This window comes from Theropithecus gelada, chromosome 3 (assembly GCF_003255815.1).
Source record: "Theropithecus gelada isolate Dixy chromosome 3, Tgel_1.0, whole genome shotgun sequence".
NCBI lineage: Eukaryota > Metazoa > Chordata > Mammalia > Primates > Cercopithecidae > Theropithecus > Theropithecus gelada.
The window spans coordinates 84,365,220-84,382,836 of NC_037670.1; the positions used below are offsets into that span (position 1 = coordinate 84,365,220).

At 41.8% G+C, this 17,617-nt stretch overlaps 1 protein-coding gene across 2 annotated transcripts in view; it reads right to left on the reverse strand.

Moving 5' to 3' along the window:
* Positions 1–16,994, reverse strand: part of CREB5 (cAMP responsive element binding protein 5) — a 418,280-nt gene extending 401,286 nt beyond the window's left edge. The window contains exon 1 of one of the 2 annotated variants that reach the window (XM_025380685.1): positions 13,436–13,933. In XM_025380685.1, coding sequence (XP_025236470.1) covers positions 13,436–13,438 — 3 coding nt within the window. In that variant the 5' untranslated portion in view covers positions 13,439–13,933. Of the gene's footprint in view, positions 1–13,435; positions 13,934–16,926 lie in introns of those variants that run through there. The other variant, XM_025380686.1, reaches the window with a different exon arrangement.
* Between the last annotated feature and the right edge of the window lie 623 nt (positions 16,995–17,617).

Sequence of the window (17,617 nt, forward strand, 5' to 3'; positions counted from 1 at the left end):
CTATAAAAAGGGGTAATTGTAGCCCTTTGCTAAGTTTGTTATGAAGGTTGACATAGTAGAGCAAGAGAGGAGTCTCACTAAGGACACAGTAAATAATTCTCCCTACAGTTAACAGGAGGAATTGGGTTAGAAGGAGACAGGGCAAAGACGTTGCTAAGGCAGAGTCCAGAAGATGTGACAACGATATGTTCACAACTACCAAGGAAAAGGGCCAAGTTAGTGAGGGGCATGAAGCTTCAATCTAGGGGCCCAGAGGACAGTGGTGGCCCTCACTGAAATGGGTGTGCCAGAAGGAGAACTGGTATGAGGATGAGTTTGTGTTTGAACAATTTGAAAATTAAGGAAAAGCAGCAATCCATTTAGAGGAAAATGTCAAAGGTGCAGCTGGAAGCGAAGGCCATTGCCCAGGAGAGAGGTGCAAGCTGGAGATACATACAATAAATGCTGCAAGACTGTGGTCTGAAATGCTCTATCAACACCTACTCATACCAAATATGCAGAGAAGCTGTTGGATCAAAATACCCTATTTGGCATGTATTCTGACTGAATTTAGCAGCCCATGTTTTCCTCCATGATGTGTTATCTTTTTTTAACAGCTTTGTTGAGACCTAACTCACATACCATACAATTCACTCACTTGAAGCGTGCAATCTAATGGCATTAGAATATTCAGATTCGTGCAACCATCACTACAATTTTAGAATGTTTTCATCACCCCCAAAAGAAATCACATACTCTTCAATGGTCACCCCTGAACTCCCCACCCCACCCCCAGTCCTAGGCAATCATGACTCTACCTTCTGTCTCTATGGATTCGCCTATTCTGGACATTTCCTGTGTATGGAATTATACAATATATGGTCCTTTACGGCTGTATTCTTTTTCTGAGCATGTTTTCAAGGTTCATTCATATTATAGTATATTTCAGTAGTTTTTTTTATAACCAAGTAATATTTCAATATATGGATGTACCATATTTTGCTTATCTACTCAACAGTTGATGGGCTTTGGGTTATTTCCACATTTTTGGCCATTAAAAATAACCCTGATAGGTAGTGATGCTGGACATCTTTTCATGTGCTTACCGGCCATTTGTGTATTTTCTTTTAAAAATTTTCTGTGACAAAACAATCTGTACAACAAACCCTCGAGACATTGAATTTACCTATACAACAAACCTGCACATGTACCCATGAGCCTAAAACAAAATTTTTTTAAAAACTGTCTAGTCGGATCTTTGTCCATTTTAAACTGAGTTGTCTTTTCATTATGATGTGTTTCTAAAATGCAGAATTTTGCCTTTCTTTTCATTGTACAAAACGAAGGTAACACATACACATAAATTATTCATCAACAACCAGAAAATCAGAATTTTTTTCCTTCCCACACTGAAACATTTATACCTAATCACGTGTGTGTGCGTGTGTGTGTGTGCATGTGTGTGTGTGTGTGTGTGTGTTTATGGGAATGGGTGATTTTTGTCCTTGTCAGTAAATATTAGCACATCCAAACAATAACTGTTAAGGCTGCCAGAGTAGCAGACTATACTTGTATTTAATTCTTTCTTCTTAAAGTTAAAAGTTGGTGTTACCCTTTCAGCATTGCTCTTTTAAAACTCCTGGGGACAAATTCAAGGCCAAACCAAGGATAATGCTTACACTGGCAAAACTTTGTCAGTCAGTGCAACACGTATGTATCTGTTTTTAAGGGTGGGCTTGTTTTCCTGTGTTTTGCTAGCTAAGTCCATAGTTGGTAATTAACATGTGGATCCCCATCTCCGAAGACTTGTTCCAAGTTTTTCCAGGGATCTATCTGAGGTTTATTTTCAGCATGTGCTAAAAAAAAGTCTGATTATAAAACATATCACTCTCAATCTGCCAGTTCTAGAGTCCCATTATTACCTGACCTGGGTGCTGCCTGCTTGCTGGGCATACGTGCTGTGGTGGTTTGAATTGTGTTAACCTTAAAGGAGATATGTTGGAGTCCTAACTAAGTCCCAGAAAGTGACTTTCTTTGAAGATAAAGTGTTTGTAGAGGTAATTAAGGTAAAATGAGGTCATTAGGGTGGGCTCTCATGCAGTATGACTGACATCCTTATAAAAAGAGGAACTTGGAGACAGCTATATGAAGGGAAGATCACGTGACGTCACAGAGAAGACAGAAGAAGGAAGGAGGCCTGGAACAGATTCCGCCTCACGGGCCCTGGGAAGGAACCAACCCTGCCAATAGCTAGATTTCTGACTCCCAGCCTCCAGAACTGTGAGAGAATAAGCATCTGTTGTTTAAGCCCCCGAGTCTGTGCTACTTTGCTACAGCAGCCTCAGGAAGCTAACACTCCCAGCCATGCCCTAGACCCCCTGAGTGCCAGAGCTGCGGCTGCCCTGGGCGGAGGGGGTGCCTCTCTCCCTGTAGAGCCACTCTGGGAGAAGTTATCAAAGTGGTACTGCCATGGAACCCAATAATGCACTATACCTTTCAGTTAGAGTTGCTCTTGGCGTTTCTGTTCACAGCCATTTTCTGTTCTCAGGATGCAGACACAAGCCCATGGGCACTGGGCCAGAACCCATCCCCCAGTTCAGCACCACAAAGGATGACCCAGACTTTCTTACCAGGTCAGGCTTATCCTGACTCCATCTCCCCCACTCTCTGGTCCCCTCATCTTCCAGTTAATCAATCCCCAAGTCATACTGCTCTTGCCTCTTACATGGCTTTTGAACCTGGCCCCATCATAGCTTAAGCCCTCATCACCTCTTGCCTGGATAACCACAATAGCCCTTAACTGAGTTTTCTGTCTCCAGGCTTGCATCCCCTCAGCCTCCTCCTGAAACACTAAATTGCAGTGACTTATTTGGTACAAGTTCTATGAGGAGTGAGTTTGTGTCTGATTTTGATCATGTATCCCTGGTACCCAGCACATAATAGATGCTCAGTTAATATTTAATGAAGGAAGGGATGAAGGAAGGAAAGGAACTTAGGCTCAAACAGGGTGCTGATATTTGTGTTGGAAAGGAGCTGCTTGGTTTATTTGCGGTTGTTGCTGCTTCTTAGTAATAAACAGCACACTTGGTTCCATAAGTGTATGTGGCTAGTATGGAGGCAGAGGGGATGGACAAAGAGAAGCAGGAGAAAAGGAAGAAGGGAAGGAAGGATACCTGAATTCCAGTTATATGTCTGGCACTTACTTTAGCTGGGACTGCACATACCACTTAAGCCCTGAGATTCTTAGTTTCTGCATCCATTAAAATGGGAAGGATAATATCTGTCCTTCACATTTCACTGTGTTGTCATATCACCCTAATAAGACAATTTCTATTAAATTACTTTGAAACTCGGGCCGGGCGCGGTGGCTCAAGCCTGTAATCCCAGCACTTTGGGAGGCCGAGACGGGCGGATCACGAGGTCAGGAGATCGAGACCATCCTGGCGAACACGGTGAAACCCCGTCTCTACTAAAAAATACAAAAAAACTAGCCGGGCGAGGTGGCGGGCGCCTGTAGTCCCAGCTACTCCGGAGGCTGAGGCAGGAGAATGGCGGGAACCCGGGAGGCGGAGCTTGCAGTGAGCTGAGATCCGGCCACAGCACTCCAGCCTGGGTGACAGAGCAAGACTCCGTCTCAAAAAAAAAAAAAAAAAAAAAAAAAAAAGTTACTTTGAAACTCCTAAACAATGTAAGGTGTTATTAATCAGTGGTTGTCTAGGTATGGACTATTGGGCAAACAGGCAGTTACTCTCATAGAGAAACACAAATGAGAATCCAATGAATGTGAATTTCCATTCCTGATTACACACATCACCGGAAGTTCATTAGCTCTGGTTACTTTCTTAGCTTAATACATGTAATGTATGCACCAACACATGTAGGATGAACCACATGAAACTGATCATATTCATTCAACCACAGCAATTTTAAGTTGATGTGTCCATATAGCCAGTGCATTGGTAAGCATCATCACTGAGCCCAGAGACTTTTTCATTCTGGAGTCCATGGCTTCTGGGTCCATGAACCTTCTCATGAACATTTGCCGATGTGTTACTTTTCTGTAAACTAGCTCGTAGCTTTTACCTAATTGTTTAAAGTGTTCATAATCCAACAAAGCCAGGAGCAACTGACTCAGCCCTGCTTCTTACTGCTTCCAGAAACTCTTCTTATAATAATTCTGACACCCCACGCCAGGGAGGTCACTGCTTTCTGAGACAGTCCTTTCCATGGATGTATAGGTTCACTTGTTCCAAAATTCTTCCCTCTTCGGAGCCAAAAGAGCAAACACAGCAAACCTCATCTCTCCACACAGCAAACTGTCTCCTTCCCGCAATTTTCACTGTTTTTCCCTGAAGCACAGAGGAAGTCAGAAATAGTATCCTCTTGTCCACAGACTGTTCCTTGATATTATGCACAAGCCTGGGTCTCCTCCTTTCTGAGTCAAGTATCTCTAATTTCCTCCACCATTCCCCCTGTGATCAGTCTCCAAAATTTTCAACTCCCAGGTTGTCCCCCACAAACCAACTTCTCATTGGTCAGTGTTACTGTGAAGTGTGGGTTTGCATTCCCTGACATAAACTACAAGGCTACTTTGCCTGACTTTTTTCATTGATCTCAGTTGAATATATATATACACACACACACACACACACACACACACACACACACCCCAAAGGCAATCAAGTAAATTTCTTAAAAACTGCTCAAATAAGGTCAAATGCATTTTCAAATGGAATGATACAGCTTTCTACACAGAGGGCTCACCCAGATCCAAGCCAGAAAAGAGGCATGCAGTGTTACGTACCTAGCTTTTAGCTACCCTGGATACTCCTATGCGTCAAAATCACATCACGCACATACCAATGTCATCTCTCTACATTATCCCAAAGTGCAAAAGTCCTGTTTAGATTTTTGACCTTCCCATTATGACAGTAAAGTGGAAGCATCTCCAAAATCTCACAAATCACCACTAAAGAACTTACCTAACCAAATACCACCTGCTCCCCCAAAACCTACGGAAATAAAATATTTTAAAATGTGGTATATGTATACCATGAAATACTACTCAGCCATAAAAAAGAATGAAATCATGTCTTTTGTAGCACCTTGGATGGAACTGGAGGCCATTATCCTAAGTGAAGTAACTCAGGAATGGAAAACCAAATTTCTGGATGTTCTCACTTATGAGTGGAAGCTATGGGGTATGCAAAGGCAGACAGAGTGGTATAATGGACATTGGAGACTCAGAAGGGGGAAAGGTGGGAAAGGGTGAAGAACAGGAATCACCTATTGGGTACAATGTACAGTATTCCAGTGATAGAGGTACTAAAAGCCCAGACTTTACTGCTACATAAGTCATCCATGTAACCAAAACCACTTGTACCCCTAAAACTATTGAAATAAAAATCAGTGAATGCAAATTTAAAAAACAAAACAATACAAAAATTAAAGTGGATGCATCTAGCTTGAAACAAATGGTCTGTACATCCTACTTTCCCCCATCTGGGGAATGGGTACAAGCAAACATTTTCCCGATTTCTTATAACTGTGGTAAAATATATATAACATAAAACTTGCCACTCTAATCTTTTTTTTTTTTTTTTTTTTTTTTGAGATGGAGTCTTGCTGCAAAGCCCAGGCTAGAGTGCAGTGGTGCGATCTCAGCTCACTGCAGCCTCTGCCTCCTGTGTTCAAGCGATTCTCCTGTCCCAGCCTCCTGAGTAGCTGGGACTACAGGCGTGTGCCACCATGCCCAGCTATTTTTTTGTATTTTTAGTAGAGACGGGGTTTCACCATATTGGCCAGGCTGGTCTTGAACTCCTGAACTCAAGTGATCCTCCTGCCTCGGCCTCCCAAAGTGCTAGGATTACAGGCATGAGCCACCATGCCCAGCCTCACCGTAACCATTTTTAAGTGTACAGTTCAGTAGTGTTAAGTATACTCACATTGTTGTACAACCAATCTCCAAAACCCCCTATGTTTTTTAACAAGCATTAAATAACTACAACTATGTGAAGGAATATAAGACTTCTAAATAGATCTCCTAAAATATCTTTTAAACGTTAAATAAAGATAAAGTAGCCACATGATTTACTCTTAAGCCTTCCTTTTAAAGATACAACCACGTTTGTGCTTTAAAAAAAAGGAAAAAAGAAAGAAAGCACATTTCCTGGAAAGGATAAAAATGAACTTTAGGTTAAAGACTCAACCTGTCTGTCTTAAGAATGTCCCTTCCAAAGGGCATGTTAAGTAATTATACGTACTCTTTTTCTCCCTGATTTTTGTAAGCACTTCCAAAGCACATGGAAAAAAAAAAAATTGTACTTTGCTCATGCTGCCTCCATCCAATCAGCAGACATTACTGTTTTGTTTTGGTTTTTTAGTGTTTTGAATGGTTTGGAGATCAGCACGGGTGTTTAGCAAAAAGTACAATTCCAAATTACATGCTGCTGCGTGGTGCCAAAACACTGCACCCTCATCTTTGATGACGTCAACACAGCACAGCCCTAAGAATGGCGGTGGTTAGTCATCCGATTTTGCAAAACTGGAAGACAAAATTGTAAACAATGTGTGCTTAGACAGGCCTTCTTAGAAAAAAGGAGTGTCTTAAATATGGTTTCAATTTTTTAAATTTCACTATATCTTTTAATCAACAATATGTATCTGAGTCAATGTTACAAATAGATACTTGTCCAATAGGAGTTACAGTTTGTCCATGGGCTTCCTAAAAAAGATGATAAGTACATTTGCAAGTATATGCCCTACTAACATTGTGGTCCTCACTGGCCCAGGTTTCTATGTATACACATATTTATTTTCATATAAGCATAAACACCATAAGCATGTATATGTATAAATATTAAAATTGCTTTAAATTTAGCATGATGCTTGGAGGAAAGAAGCCAAAATAACGGCTCCCTGGCACTGGTCAAAAATTGCACTATTAATCAATATCTCACCCATCAAAGACACAGAAATGCAGACAGAGACTGCAAATGGCCAAGCCCAACCTATTATCATTATTAGGAGAAAACAAAAACCAAATACTCAAACACAGATGGCTCCAGACCAAGTGTGAAGACAGTACATTGGCACGACAAGGGCTAAAGTGTTTTATAAAAGATAATTTAGGAGCTAGGGCTAGAGTCTATCTTGCTCAATAAATGAATACGTACAGGCCTTTGCTTTCAATCCCCAAAACAGATGAGTAACTTACATCATTAATCTCATTGTCTCTCCACACAATCCTTTTAACAGTCAATCACAAAGTAGCCTGAGAGAAAGTTTCCCTGGATACTACCAAAAACACAGGTTTGCAACAGATGTCTCTATGCAACTTTTAAAACAGATTCCATGTTAAGAAGTTAATATATCCTTGTGTATTTACTAATCAATCCAGGTACATGTAGCCTGAAGCTGGGAAGTAAGAGGTATTAGCAAGGAAACCATTTAACTGCAAAGAATGCATGGGAAAGCATCAGAAAGAATGGTATTTATAAATACAAAGACAAGTGCAATAGTACAAGCAATTGGAAAATCCCTGCTTGGAAGCCACCCAAAGCAGTGCTTCTATCTGGCATATCTAGAATACATGGCACTAATAAATGTGAGCTCTTTTCTCCTACTGACCACCCACCTAATCAATGAGCAGGATGCCTAGCCTTGGCAATCTCTTAGTTTTCCCATCTATAAAATGGGGATTAGAGCTATGTGTTAATAAACAAAGGCTAACATTCTTCCAATGAATGACATTACAGAAAACACAAATATCACCACGAAATGTAGAAAAACATGTAATTTTACATTTAAAACTAGTTTATAGTCATGCTTTAAAGGCGATATGGTCGAATAGACATGTATTTGGAAATAGATGGCTCTGCAGGGGATAAGGAGAGTGAGGGTCAGAGTGAAATGACTCATGAATTTGGGGATGCAGAGGCTCTCGCACCATGAAGTCACAAGGGACTGACACCAAGGTCTCTCCTCCCCTCCACAAACAATTCTGTTTGTAGACTTCGCAAGAAGATGCGTGAGGAGTTTGGAAATTATTTTTTATTTTATACTTTTTGCATCCTTTAGTGAATGCACAGACTGGTGTATTATTAAAAACAGGTATATTAAAATAAAGCATTCTGATGTGCATTGAAAAATATTGATTCTTCTAATGTTTTAAAAGGTGATAAATAAAAATGAATACCTTAAGTCTAGGAGGTTATAACTAACATCTTGATATGAGCAATTCTGGTCTAGACAATAACACAAGCTTGTTAAAAGCTTGGAGGGAAGAAAATTCTGGGGGATCCAGATGTCTCAACTGGAGTAAAAATCTCCCTCCCCAAACAACTAAAGGCATGTATCTGGGGCAAAAGAGTAAGCTGGCAAAATACTGTAACTGAAATGTGAGGATCCTGACCTTTTCCAAAACAGAGAGTTTCTACGAGGCTACGTGTAAATCAAATCCTAAATTAAGATTTCTAGGGAAGCAGACCACTTAAAACACCCACATTTGAAAGTTACACAAAACAGAGCTCATTTGTGGTGCAAAGAATTATTGTCTAAGTTATTCATTCTGTATATTTTAATCTTTATCAGTTATATTTTCCTAAATATGTGTTGCAGGATACGGCAAGCTTGTAACAACCGCTTGCTGCCCTTGAACTCTGAATGAACGCTTTACTGCAATCCCTTTCCTTAAATAGAATCATAGAATATTAGGGTAGAAGATTCCTCAGAGATCAGTTAGAACTGTGGTTCTCAACCTCTGCTACACATTGGAAACACTTGTGGAGCTTTTAAAAGAGACAGAGGCCCAGGCCTTCACCCCAAACCAATTAAAGCAGAATGTCAGAGTGGAAGGGTATTGGTGTGTTTTAATAAGTTCCACAGGTGGTACTATTGGGCTGCCAGGATCATAAACCACTGATTTACCCTGTGTTGTCTGATACCATAGTCACTGACCACACATGGATATTTAGCACTTGACATGTGGCTAGTCCAAATTGAGATATGCTGTAGTTGTGAAATACACACTGGATTTCAAAGATTTCATATCAAAGAGAGAGAAAGAGAGAGAGAAAGAGAGAGAGAATGTAAAGTAGTACATTAACATTTTTATACAGATTATATGTTTAAATGATAATATTTTGGATATCTCAGGTTAAATCAAAGTGTTCTTAAAATGATTTCACCTGTTTCTTTTTAACCATTTTAATGCGGTCACTAAAACATTTAAAATGGCGTATGTGGCTCACATTTGTGGCTCTCACTACTGGACAGTGCTGGGTGAGCCCAACATTCTCATCACAAATGAAGAAACTGAGGCAGAGATGCATAATAGCTCAAGGCAGCTCTCTGGGCATTGCGTGCCTCCTGCAGTCTCAGGCTTCTCATTGTTGCAGAGTCACGAATGGACAAAGCTTGTTATGCCATCAGTCGAATTTCAACTCTTCTTTCCCCCTTTTGTTTTCCTAATTATTTCTTCTAAGATTTGACATAAAAATCTATTTTCCTTACGGAAAAATATCCCTGCTCTACTGTGTACACATTTGTGACTTGTTACTGCAGGATTATTCATCAAGGCAGAGTAGTTGAAATGGATGTTAAAAAATGAATCTAGGGAAACACTAGCAGAAGGAAAATGCAGAGAATAGACAGAGAAAACATTTTGTCATGTTGTAGTTTAGAAGATGACCCTGGAGGCCCCCAGCATTCTGACAGTCACCTTCGACACAGGATCATTCCCTGATATGATTGTAGAAGCTTGAGCCTATAATATTGTTTTTCCTCCTAGGAGTCAGTGTTTTTCTGCACAATGTTGTCATTGCAGTGAGGCAAATCAGACCCTCCGTAATGGTGCACCACACCATAGCCAGATACCCTGGCGGAAACGGACTTTATCCCAATGCCTTCTACTCTCTGATGCATGAATTAATACGTGGCCAGTCAGAAGCCAACTTACTTAAAGAAGAAAATCTTGTTTTGTTAAAGTGAAATGGTCCTACCAGATCTGGCAAATAGAGATTACACCTATTTCTTCCAGTAGTCAGCTAACTCAAACAAAAACAAAGATTTTTTTGTTGCATGTATTTTCCCCCTTGGGAAGCCAACAGAGAGAGGACTGCATAAAACTGGCTGAAATGTGCTATATTTGAGAAATCATGCCTGCAACACAGGAGCTCCTCAGTGTAATAAAAGAATAAAAAGAGACCTGAATTCTGATATAAAACCTCATGCAAACAGCTGGAGAGGAAACCTGTGGGTGAGGCCAAACAACACATACAGTAGATGCATTCAAGATTTCTATTTAGACATTGTTATTCCCCATCTTAAATACAGCACAGCCTAAATATCATCTTAAATCAAATGTGTGGTGCTCTAGAGCCCTCTGTGTTGCATGCATGAATATTTTAGTTATGATTGGTCAAATTTTGCCAGTCAAACCTCAAAGAACATACTTCCAGACTCAATTCACTTCTCACCACCTCCAAACACACTCATATATATCCACCTGGAAAGATAATGTATTACAGACAGATCCTAGGGAAAAGTACACCTTCTAGAGTGAAAACATCACCCATTTCTCTATTTGACAAAAAAAGGTTATTTATTTTAACTTTAAATAATATTTCAGATCCTGTCCTCATAGATGGTAAAGAAAAGACAGGAAGTAGAGAAAGTCACTGCCTTATTCTTGAGACAGTCTTTCGGACCATTTTTACTCTGCCTGGTTTTTACTCTCAGATGAAATCTGGATGGTGTGGTTTTATAGAGTATGTCTAATAACAATGATGATAAAAGGAGAATTTAAGTTAAAATTAATTAAGGAGGCCCATATTAGAAAAAATAACATTGCAGATATTATATAAGAATAAATGAAACTACAGCTTTTATGATTAAGGTATTCATTCCAAAGATCTGAAAAAATTTGTCTTTGAAAGATTAGTCATCAAAAGGTTTGAAAAGAGCAAAGGATACAAAGTCATGGGTTATGCCCCATTTCTGACAAGGGCATCTATGGCAGGAGCACCCGACCTGGAGGCAGGGACCAGGCTTCTCAGCCTGGTTTGGCTCTCTCTAGCTCTGGGCCTTGGGTGAGCTAGCGGTCTGTTCTGTAAAATGAAAAAGTTGATCTATCAATCTGAGGCTCTCCCCTAGCCCTACCATCCCCATAAAGGCATAAGCGTTTGTATCTCACCATCAGAATCTCTAGGCCTAAAGGAACTCCCTCTAAAATCAGTTCTAGTCAAACGCCAGCCTGGTAGTTTTCAATCCTTGTTAAAAGCCTTTTAGGGTTAAGATCAGAAATGTGACCTTAAGGAAATAGAAGAAAGCAGCTGAAATACATATTTTTAAAGTGATAAACTGATTCTGATCTATTTCTCTGGGGGCAGAGGGAAAGGCAATACAGTGAACTTGGAAAAAATAAATATTGAAATGTCAATATAATATCTTACACATTCAAGAATTTATCCTAAACTTTATCTTTTACTGGGAAAGTCCCAGAGTTCTCAATAAGAGCTTCAAAAATTTTAGTTGGGTTTCTGGAAGAATGCTATTACTATCTGGAAATTTCTAAAAGGCCTCTCTCTTTAAAAAAAAAAAAAAAAAATTCCTATGTTAAATCTACGATTTGTCCAACAATGGAATACTAATGGATACTCAAAAAACACTAATTGCTCATTTTTTCCTAATTACAAAATGTAATAATTCTTTAGTGAAAACATTAAACATGATGTCATTTTTAAAGTGCCAGACTTTCTATTTAAAGCATTGCCACAAAGTAGATAGCTTACTTAGTTTACAAATAGCAACACAAAACGGGTCTTCTGTGTCTTTAAGTCTGTTTAGCATATCTGAAAGTGCTTCTTCCTCACACTTAGATATTTAAGGCAACTGCCCCCCAGTTTATTACCTTATCTCAATTGTTTAATTTTCTTAAATAGAATTCAGAGAAATAGTCATAGATTTAAATTTTTAAACACTACTAAAGCATTGGTTGATTCCCATAATATAGCTGGTAGTCAAAGTGGACAAGATAATGAATTGACTGAGATCACTGTTTCATCTTCATCCAAGAAAGCTGCCTCTAAAAAAAGACCTTAAATTGCTGTAGAAATCCAATTTGTAAGAAGCATATAGATGGGAAACACCAGCCAGGATCACATTAATTTTGTGACTACCGACATTGCTTTGAAGTGAAGAAGAAGAAGGAGGAGGAGGAGGAGGAGGAGGAGAAGAAGAAGAAGAAGAAAAAAGAAAAGATGACAAAAATAATAAGTCCACTCAAATCCCAATTTTAATCCAACAACACAACCAGAAGAAAACAAACTACAAATACAAAGTTCACATCTTAGTGATCTAGTGAACATGACACCCCCACAAAATAATTTTTAGCTTGGTAATAAGTAAACTCCAATGACAAGAAAATATTATAGGATTGTGATACCTCATTGCTAAAAAGTAGATTATAGTAAGAAATTGGGAGTCTCGGAACTTGCCTTCATGGAAACTCCATGATTGATTGGTTTTGAACGTGTAGGTGTGGGAAACTGACAAATCATTGTAACAAAAATATTCAACTTACTAGAATTGAAAATCTATGCAGGAAAAGTCTCTCTGACAAACTACCATTCATTTAGCCACCTACTCAAATAAAAGCTGCGACATAACAGAGATCTAGAAATAAAGGCATGGTTTCCAATTTTTTGTTGGAATGTTCCAATAAACTATCTTCTCAGGTATAAACTATATAAGGTTGTGACTGACTACTGATTGACAGGCAATTTATGGGCACCAGCAATTTACATAAAAAATAGTGGGCTTGGAGATATTTTCAAATATGTTTACTATGAGTGAAGTTGAAAAATAAAAACCACTATAATCAGTAAGGATTTAAAAATAAGAGATCTACATAAAATGCTATAAGCAAAGGAAAATGAGAAACATTTCTGGGGAGACACAAGTGAGTTTTTTTATTACAAGTTTTAAAACTAAAGTAATAGCTGATATTCAACCAATAGCATCATCCTTCGGGGTCATACACATCTAGGTTTGAATGCAGAAAACTGTTTTGTTTTGTTTTGTTTAATTTTTAGGTTTCTTTTTCAAGAACTTTCTTATTAAAACTTAAATACTTATTGAAGTGATCCATGAAACCTCATAGAAAGGGGAATTCATGCTTGACACATTACTTAACATGCTTCATAGCTTCCCCACTGCAGTTCATATGCTCCTGAATATATTTTACCCAGGAAATAATAGTCTTATTCACACACACACACAACCTTCCACATAAAATGCTATAAGTCCCAGGAAACTGACAAAAGCAACATTAAAATTTTGTGCAAAATCAGAGCTCCATATCTGAATTCCATCTATGAAAACACAACATTGGTTCTATTTAACTAAGTGTAAAGTTTTCTCTCTGCTTAATAAGCATAATAAACATCATCCTTACCATTATCTGTAGAATAAAAGCAGCAACGTGTTGCTTCCTGCAGTCACCAAATCAAGGTTTTTCTTCCTTTCTTTCTAGTAACTTCTGTTTCACCAGCAAGATTAGGAAGAAAATAAGTCTTGAGTATTTGCCTCAGTATTTCAGACCAGAAGACTGTGAAACTAGCTCTTAGTAAAAAGAACAGGTCTGGTATTTTACAATTACTTCTGCAACCCAGAGGTACCTCCTAGACTCTGGTACCTCCCTCGTTCTCTAAGTTTCTTTTAGTAATGAGACTAATTTTTCCAGTAGCCTTGAACTCCCTAGATTTAACTGACATGGAAAATGTGACTAAAAATTTGTAGAACTGTCTAGCCTCCAACCCTACACAGAATCAACTTTGTTGTAAATGTTGAAGAACACCTCGCAAGCAGCTACATGCTCAGTTTCTACTCCTGCGCTACGCAGCAGAGAACACCAAATAACAGTGCGCCATCTAGTTAGCAAGCTGCAATCTCCATGCTAGAAGGGGGGACACTTTCAAACCCTGGGAGTTAAGAACTTGTCAGGGTTCAGCTGCTCTAAAGGTCCAATTGTTTATTTAAATAAAAAAAAAATATCGCTACTGAGATAATCCACATCTAGTGGATATGGGAAAATTTAGGTTATAATGGCACTACAAACTTTTACATCTAACTTTGATTTACAAGATAAAAGCAAGTTTTAAATTAAAAGGGCTTTCTGTTAATAGAGCTTATTATTCTGAAGACGGGAAAGATTTTCTTCGAAAGTTGTCCCTGGGTGCATGCCTATTATCTTTGCTTTTCCCCTTCCACTAATGAGCATTTATCTAAAGAGCCTGTTAATCCTCTGATGTGTGCTTCTGGTCAGAGGTAACAGTTTGAATAAAACCACTAATCACTGATCACTAAATCACTGATCATTAATCACACTTTCCAGTGCCCATGACTGGGCCATTTTTTTTTTCCTTTAAGTCTATGCATCACAAACAAGAAGTTCAACATTTTCGATGCACACATATTGTGTGGAGGTTACACTATTTCATCTCTAGATGTGAATAAATACTAAATCCTGCCACAAACTTGGGGAAGTATGTCAATTAGACCCCAGACAGGAGTTTCACAAATGTCTACCCTACAGCATGGCTTTCACTTTGAAGAAAGTAGATCTAATTATAAGAAAACATGTGTTCTTCAAGAAATTCCTCATATTAGCAATATAAATATTTCTTTATTTAGTTTTCACCAACTCCAAATCAGGGACCACTCCAATTCCCTCTCCCGCTCTATCCAAAACTCTGTTAATACTTTTATAATTTAATTTCTGCACATTTCCCTCCCCCACCCCCCCGCCAAGGGTTCTTTTTACTTTGATCCCTTGCAACAAGTCATACACAGGGTCTTTATTTCAACTGCCAGATACAGAGGTTCTGACTAAATTCAATGACTTACGTATTGAACTTCCTCTTTCAACATAGAAACTTAAGGTTAAAAGCTAGAAACTAACGCACACACCGATTTATTGTATGGAAGTTTAGGTTCAACAACTCATATTCCCTTACTTTGGAAATGAAACGTTTAGTCTTGATCCTTTGAGCTAAACCTGATTTTGTCAGCATCCTGGCTTCTTCGTCTTCCCTCTTCTGCTAAAGGGCAGGCACTACGTAAAGTGAAGTACTTTGTTTGCAGTGGGTGTATTGCCTTCCTAAGTCAACACCACGAGGACAGAGTATTATCATAACGCTTGGAAACAGTTCCTGATTTGCCTTTTCTATCAGGACTAAGCATTTTCGCTCTAGAGGAGAAGGCTTGCTGGTGCCTTTCTTAAATAATACAAAAGGGCAGATTGCGCGCTGATCAGGTACAGTGGTCCCCTCAGACCCCAGAAGCTTTTACCCACACTCCAGGGACTGTGCTCGCTCCAGGGAAAGCTGTAAAAGGCGGGGCCGGGGCTAGAGTGATAACGGTGTAGACGGGGGAGTGGTGGAGAGGGAGGGGTTGGGAAGAGAGGGCAATAAAGATGCCTAGGGAGGGGGCGATTGCACGAGTGTGTTGTGAGGAGGGAAGGGGGATGCACAGCAGAGTTGCTTTGTCAGCATTCTAAGCTCCTGAACCCTTGAGGAGCTCAAGCCGTTAATCAAACACTTACTGGCCTGCAGAATGACGTAATGGACCTGTATCCAGCCTTTATTCCTTGACACATGTCAGAGAAGGAGGGAAAAATAAAAATCAAACACATTCTGCAGACTGACAACGAAACATACAAGTAGCCCGCTCCAGACCTCGGCCTTGAACAAGCATCAAGTGGGGGCGGCACCGGTCCAGGGAAAGTTGGGGACGGGGATGAGAGTGTGGACAAGGTCTGGGGCTTTATCTACTAGACGTCCCTTAAAAACAACTCTATGGCAAAGAAGTGGATGCAGCTGCTGAGAGAAAACATCTCCTTGGTTCCTTCCTTCGCATCTTGCCCCTCTAAGAACTTCACGAAAAGTTCAAGTGGTTCTGCCGAGAAACTGCCGCAGGGGGAGACTCCGCCGCCGGGTCCTGGGAATTGCCTGGGCGCCGCCAAGGCTCGAGCCGGAGCTGTCATTTGGGGCAGCGGCCGGGAAGAGGTAACGATGCCAGCGAGAAAGCAGCGGAGGCAGGAGGCGGCCGGAGGAGTGGACGGGAGCGGACGGAGCCTCGCCGCTCTCCAGCCCGGAGCGCCTGGAGCGAAAGCCAAGCGCCCTCCAAGGGCGACCTCCCCTCCCCGGGCGCGCGCCAACCCACTGCAGCCAGCAGCCCCACGGGAGAAGTGGCAGCGGCAGCTCCGCACCGGGGAGAGCGAGCCCCCTGAGCGCGCGCCCACCCGCCCCCTAGGTGACCCGGAGTCCTCGCCGCGCCCGCTGGAAGTTTGCAAACTTTCTCCGGGGGTTCCGCCGCCACGCTGGGAAGCTGGGGACGCGGGGGGAGGTTCCTGGCTCGCCGTCTCCGCTGCCGCTTGACCGCACTTCTGGAGGACTCCGCACCTTGCCAGGTCTCTGGAGGCAAACACACACCCCCGATTCATAACTGGTCCCCGCGTCAGGGGACTCGCGCGCTCCCACACACGCACGCACGCCGGGCGGACTCGGCGCCCGCTCCACGTTAGCATCCCTCCAGGCGCGCGGCGCGGCGGCCACCGAGCGCTCCGGCACTCACGCGGCGCGGGGTCTCTGGGGTGGCCTCAGGACACAGCCGAATTCCACAGTCTACCAGCACTCGGGGCCGGACTTCCCTCTGGTCCGCCAAAATGTTTACAAACACAGATCACCCTCCAGAAAAAAATGCATCGCATCTTCCCTACTCCTTGCCCTGTGACCTGCCCACTGGACCAAGTAACCTCGCGGCTGCTGCCGAGAACCAACCCCTGCAAACAAGTACGCTCCCGAGATGGCTCCCGCGGCAAGTGCAACAAAAGTGGCTAAATGCAAAAGCCCCAGAAGTGGCCGAGCCGTATTTTTAGGAACTTACCAAACAAGTGTGGAGAAGGCAAGAGCGGAGCCCGGGTGAAGGGACCACGTTGGACTGAGCAAAGATTACAATACATTCTATTTAGAGTGCATTACATCACCCCCCCGGTGACGTCACGTGGGATTCCTGAACTTCTAAATCATTGCGGTCCGCTGGGGAGGGACAGAGCGAGGGGCGGGGCCGGCGCGTCGAGGGGGCAGGCCCCACCCCGGCCCCGCCCAGACCCCGCCCCGCCCGCGCGGACCCTGGTGCACCCGCCGGGGAGCGGCAGCGGCGGGGGCGACTGCGCAAGCAACAGCTTGCAGAGCCCAGCGCCGTGTGACACGGCTCCCTGACATTAGTGGTGTGAGTCAGCTTGGAAACAATCCTTATGGTTTCAGACAGGACCACGGAGGAGGCGCGGGCGTGGGCTGTTCTGCGGGGAGGGCCTGATGGGGTTTGAAAGGTGTAGGGATGGGGGTTAGGGGAGAGGTGGGGAGGGGGATGCTGAAGGATGTGGGAAGAGGCTTTGCAAACAGAAATGCAGGACGCTCCTCCCTCCCCCACCGAGGATGTCCAGCTCCTTTTTGCTTGCGACAGTCATGACCTCATTTCAGTGTTCCCTGCATCCTGGCTTCTCAGAGCACTCACTTGTCACCCCTTCTTCACCGCCCCCCATCTCACCTCCTCCAGGAGAATAACTTCCTTATGG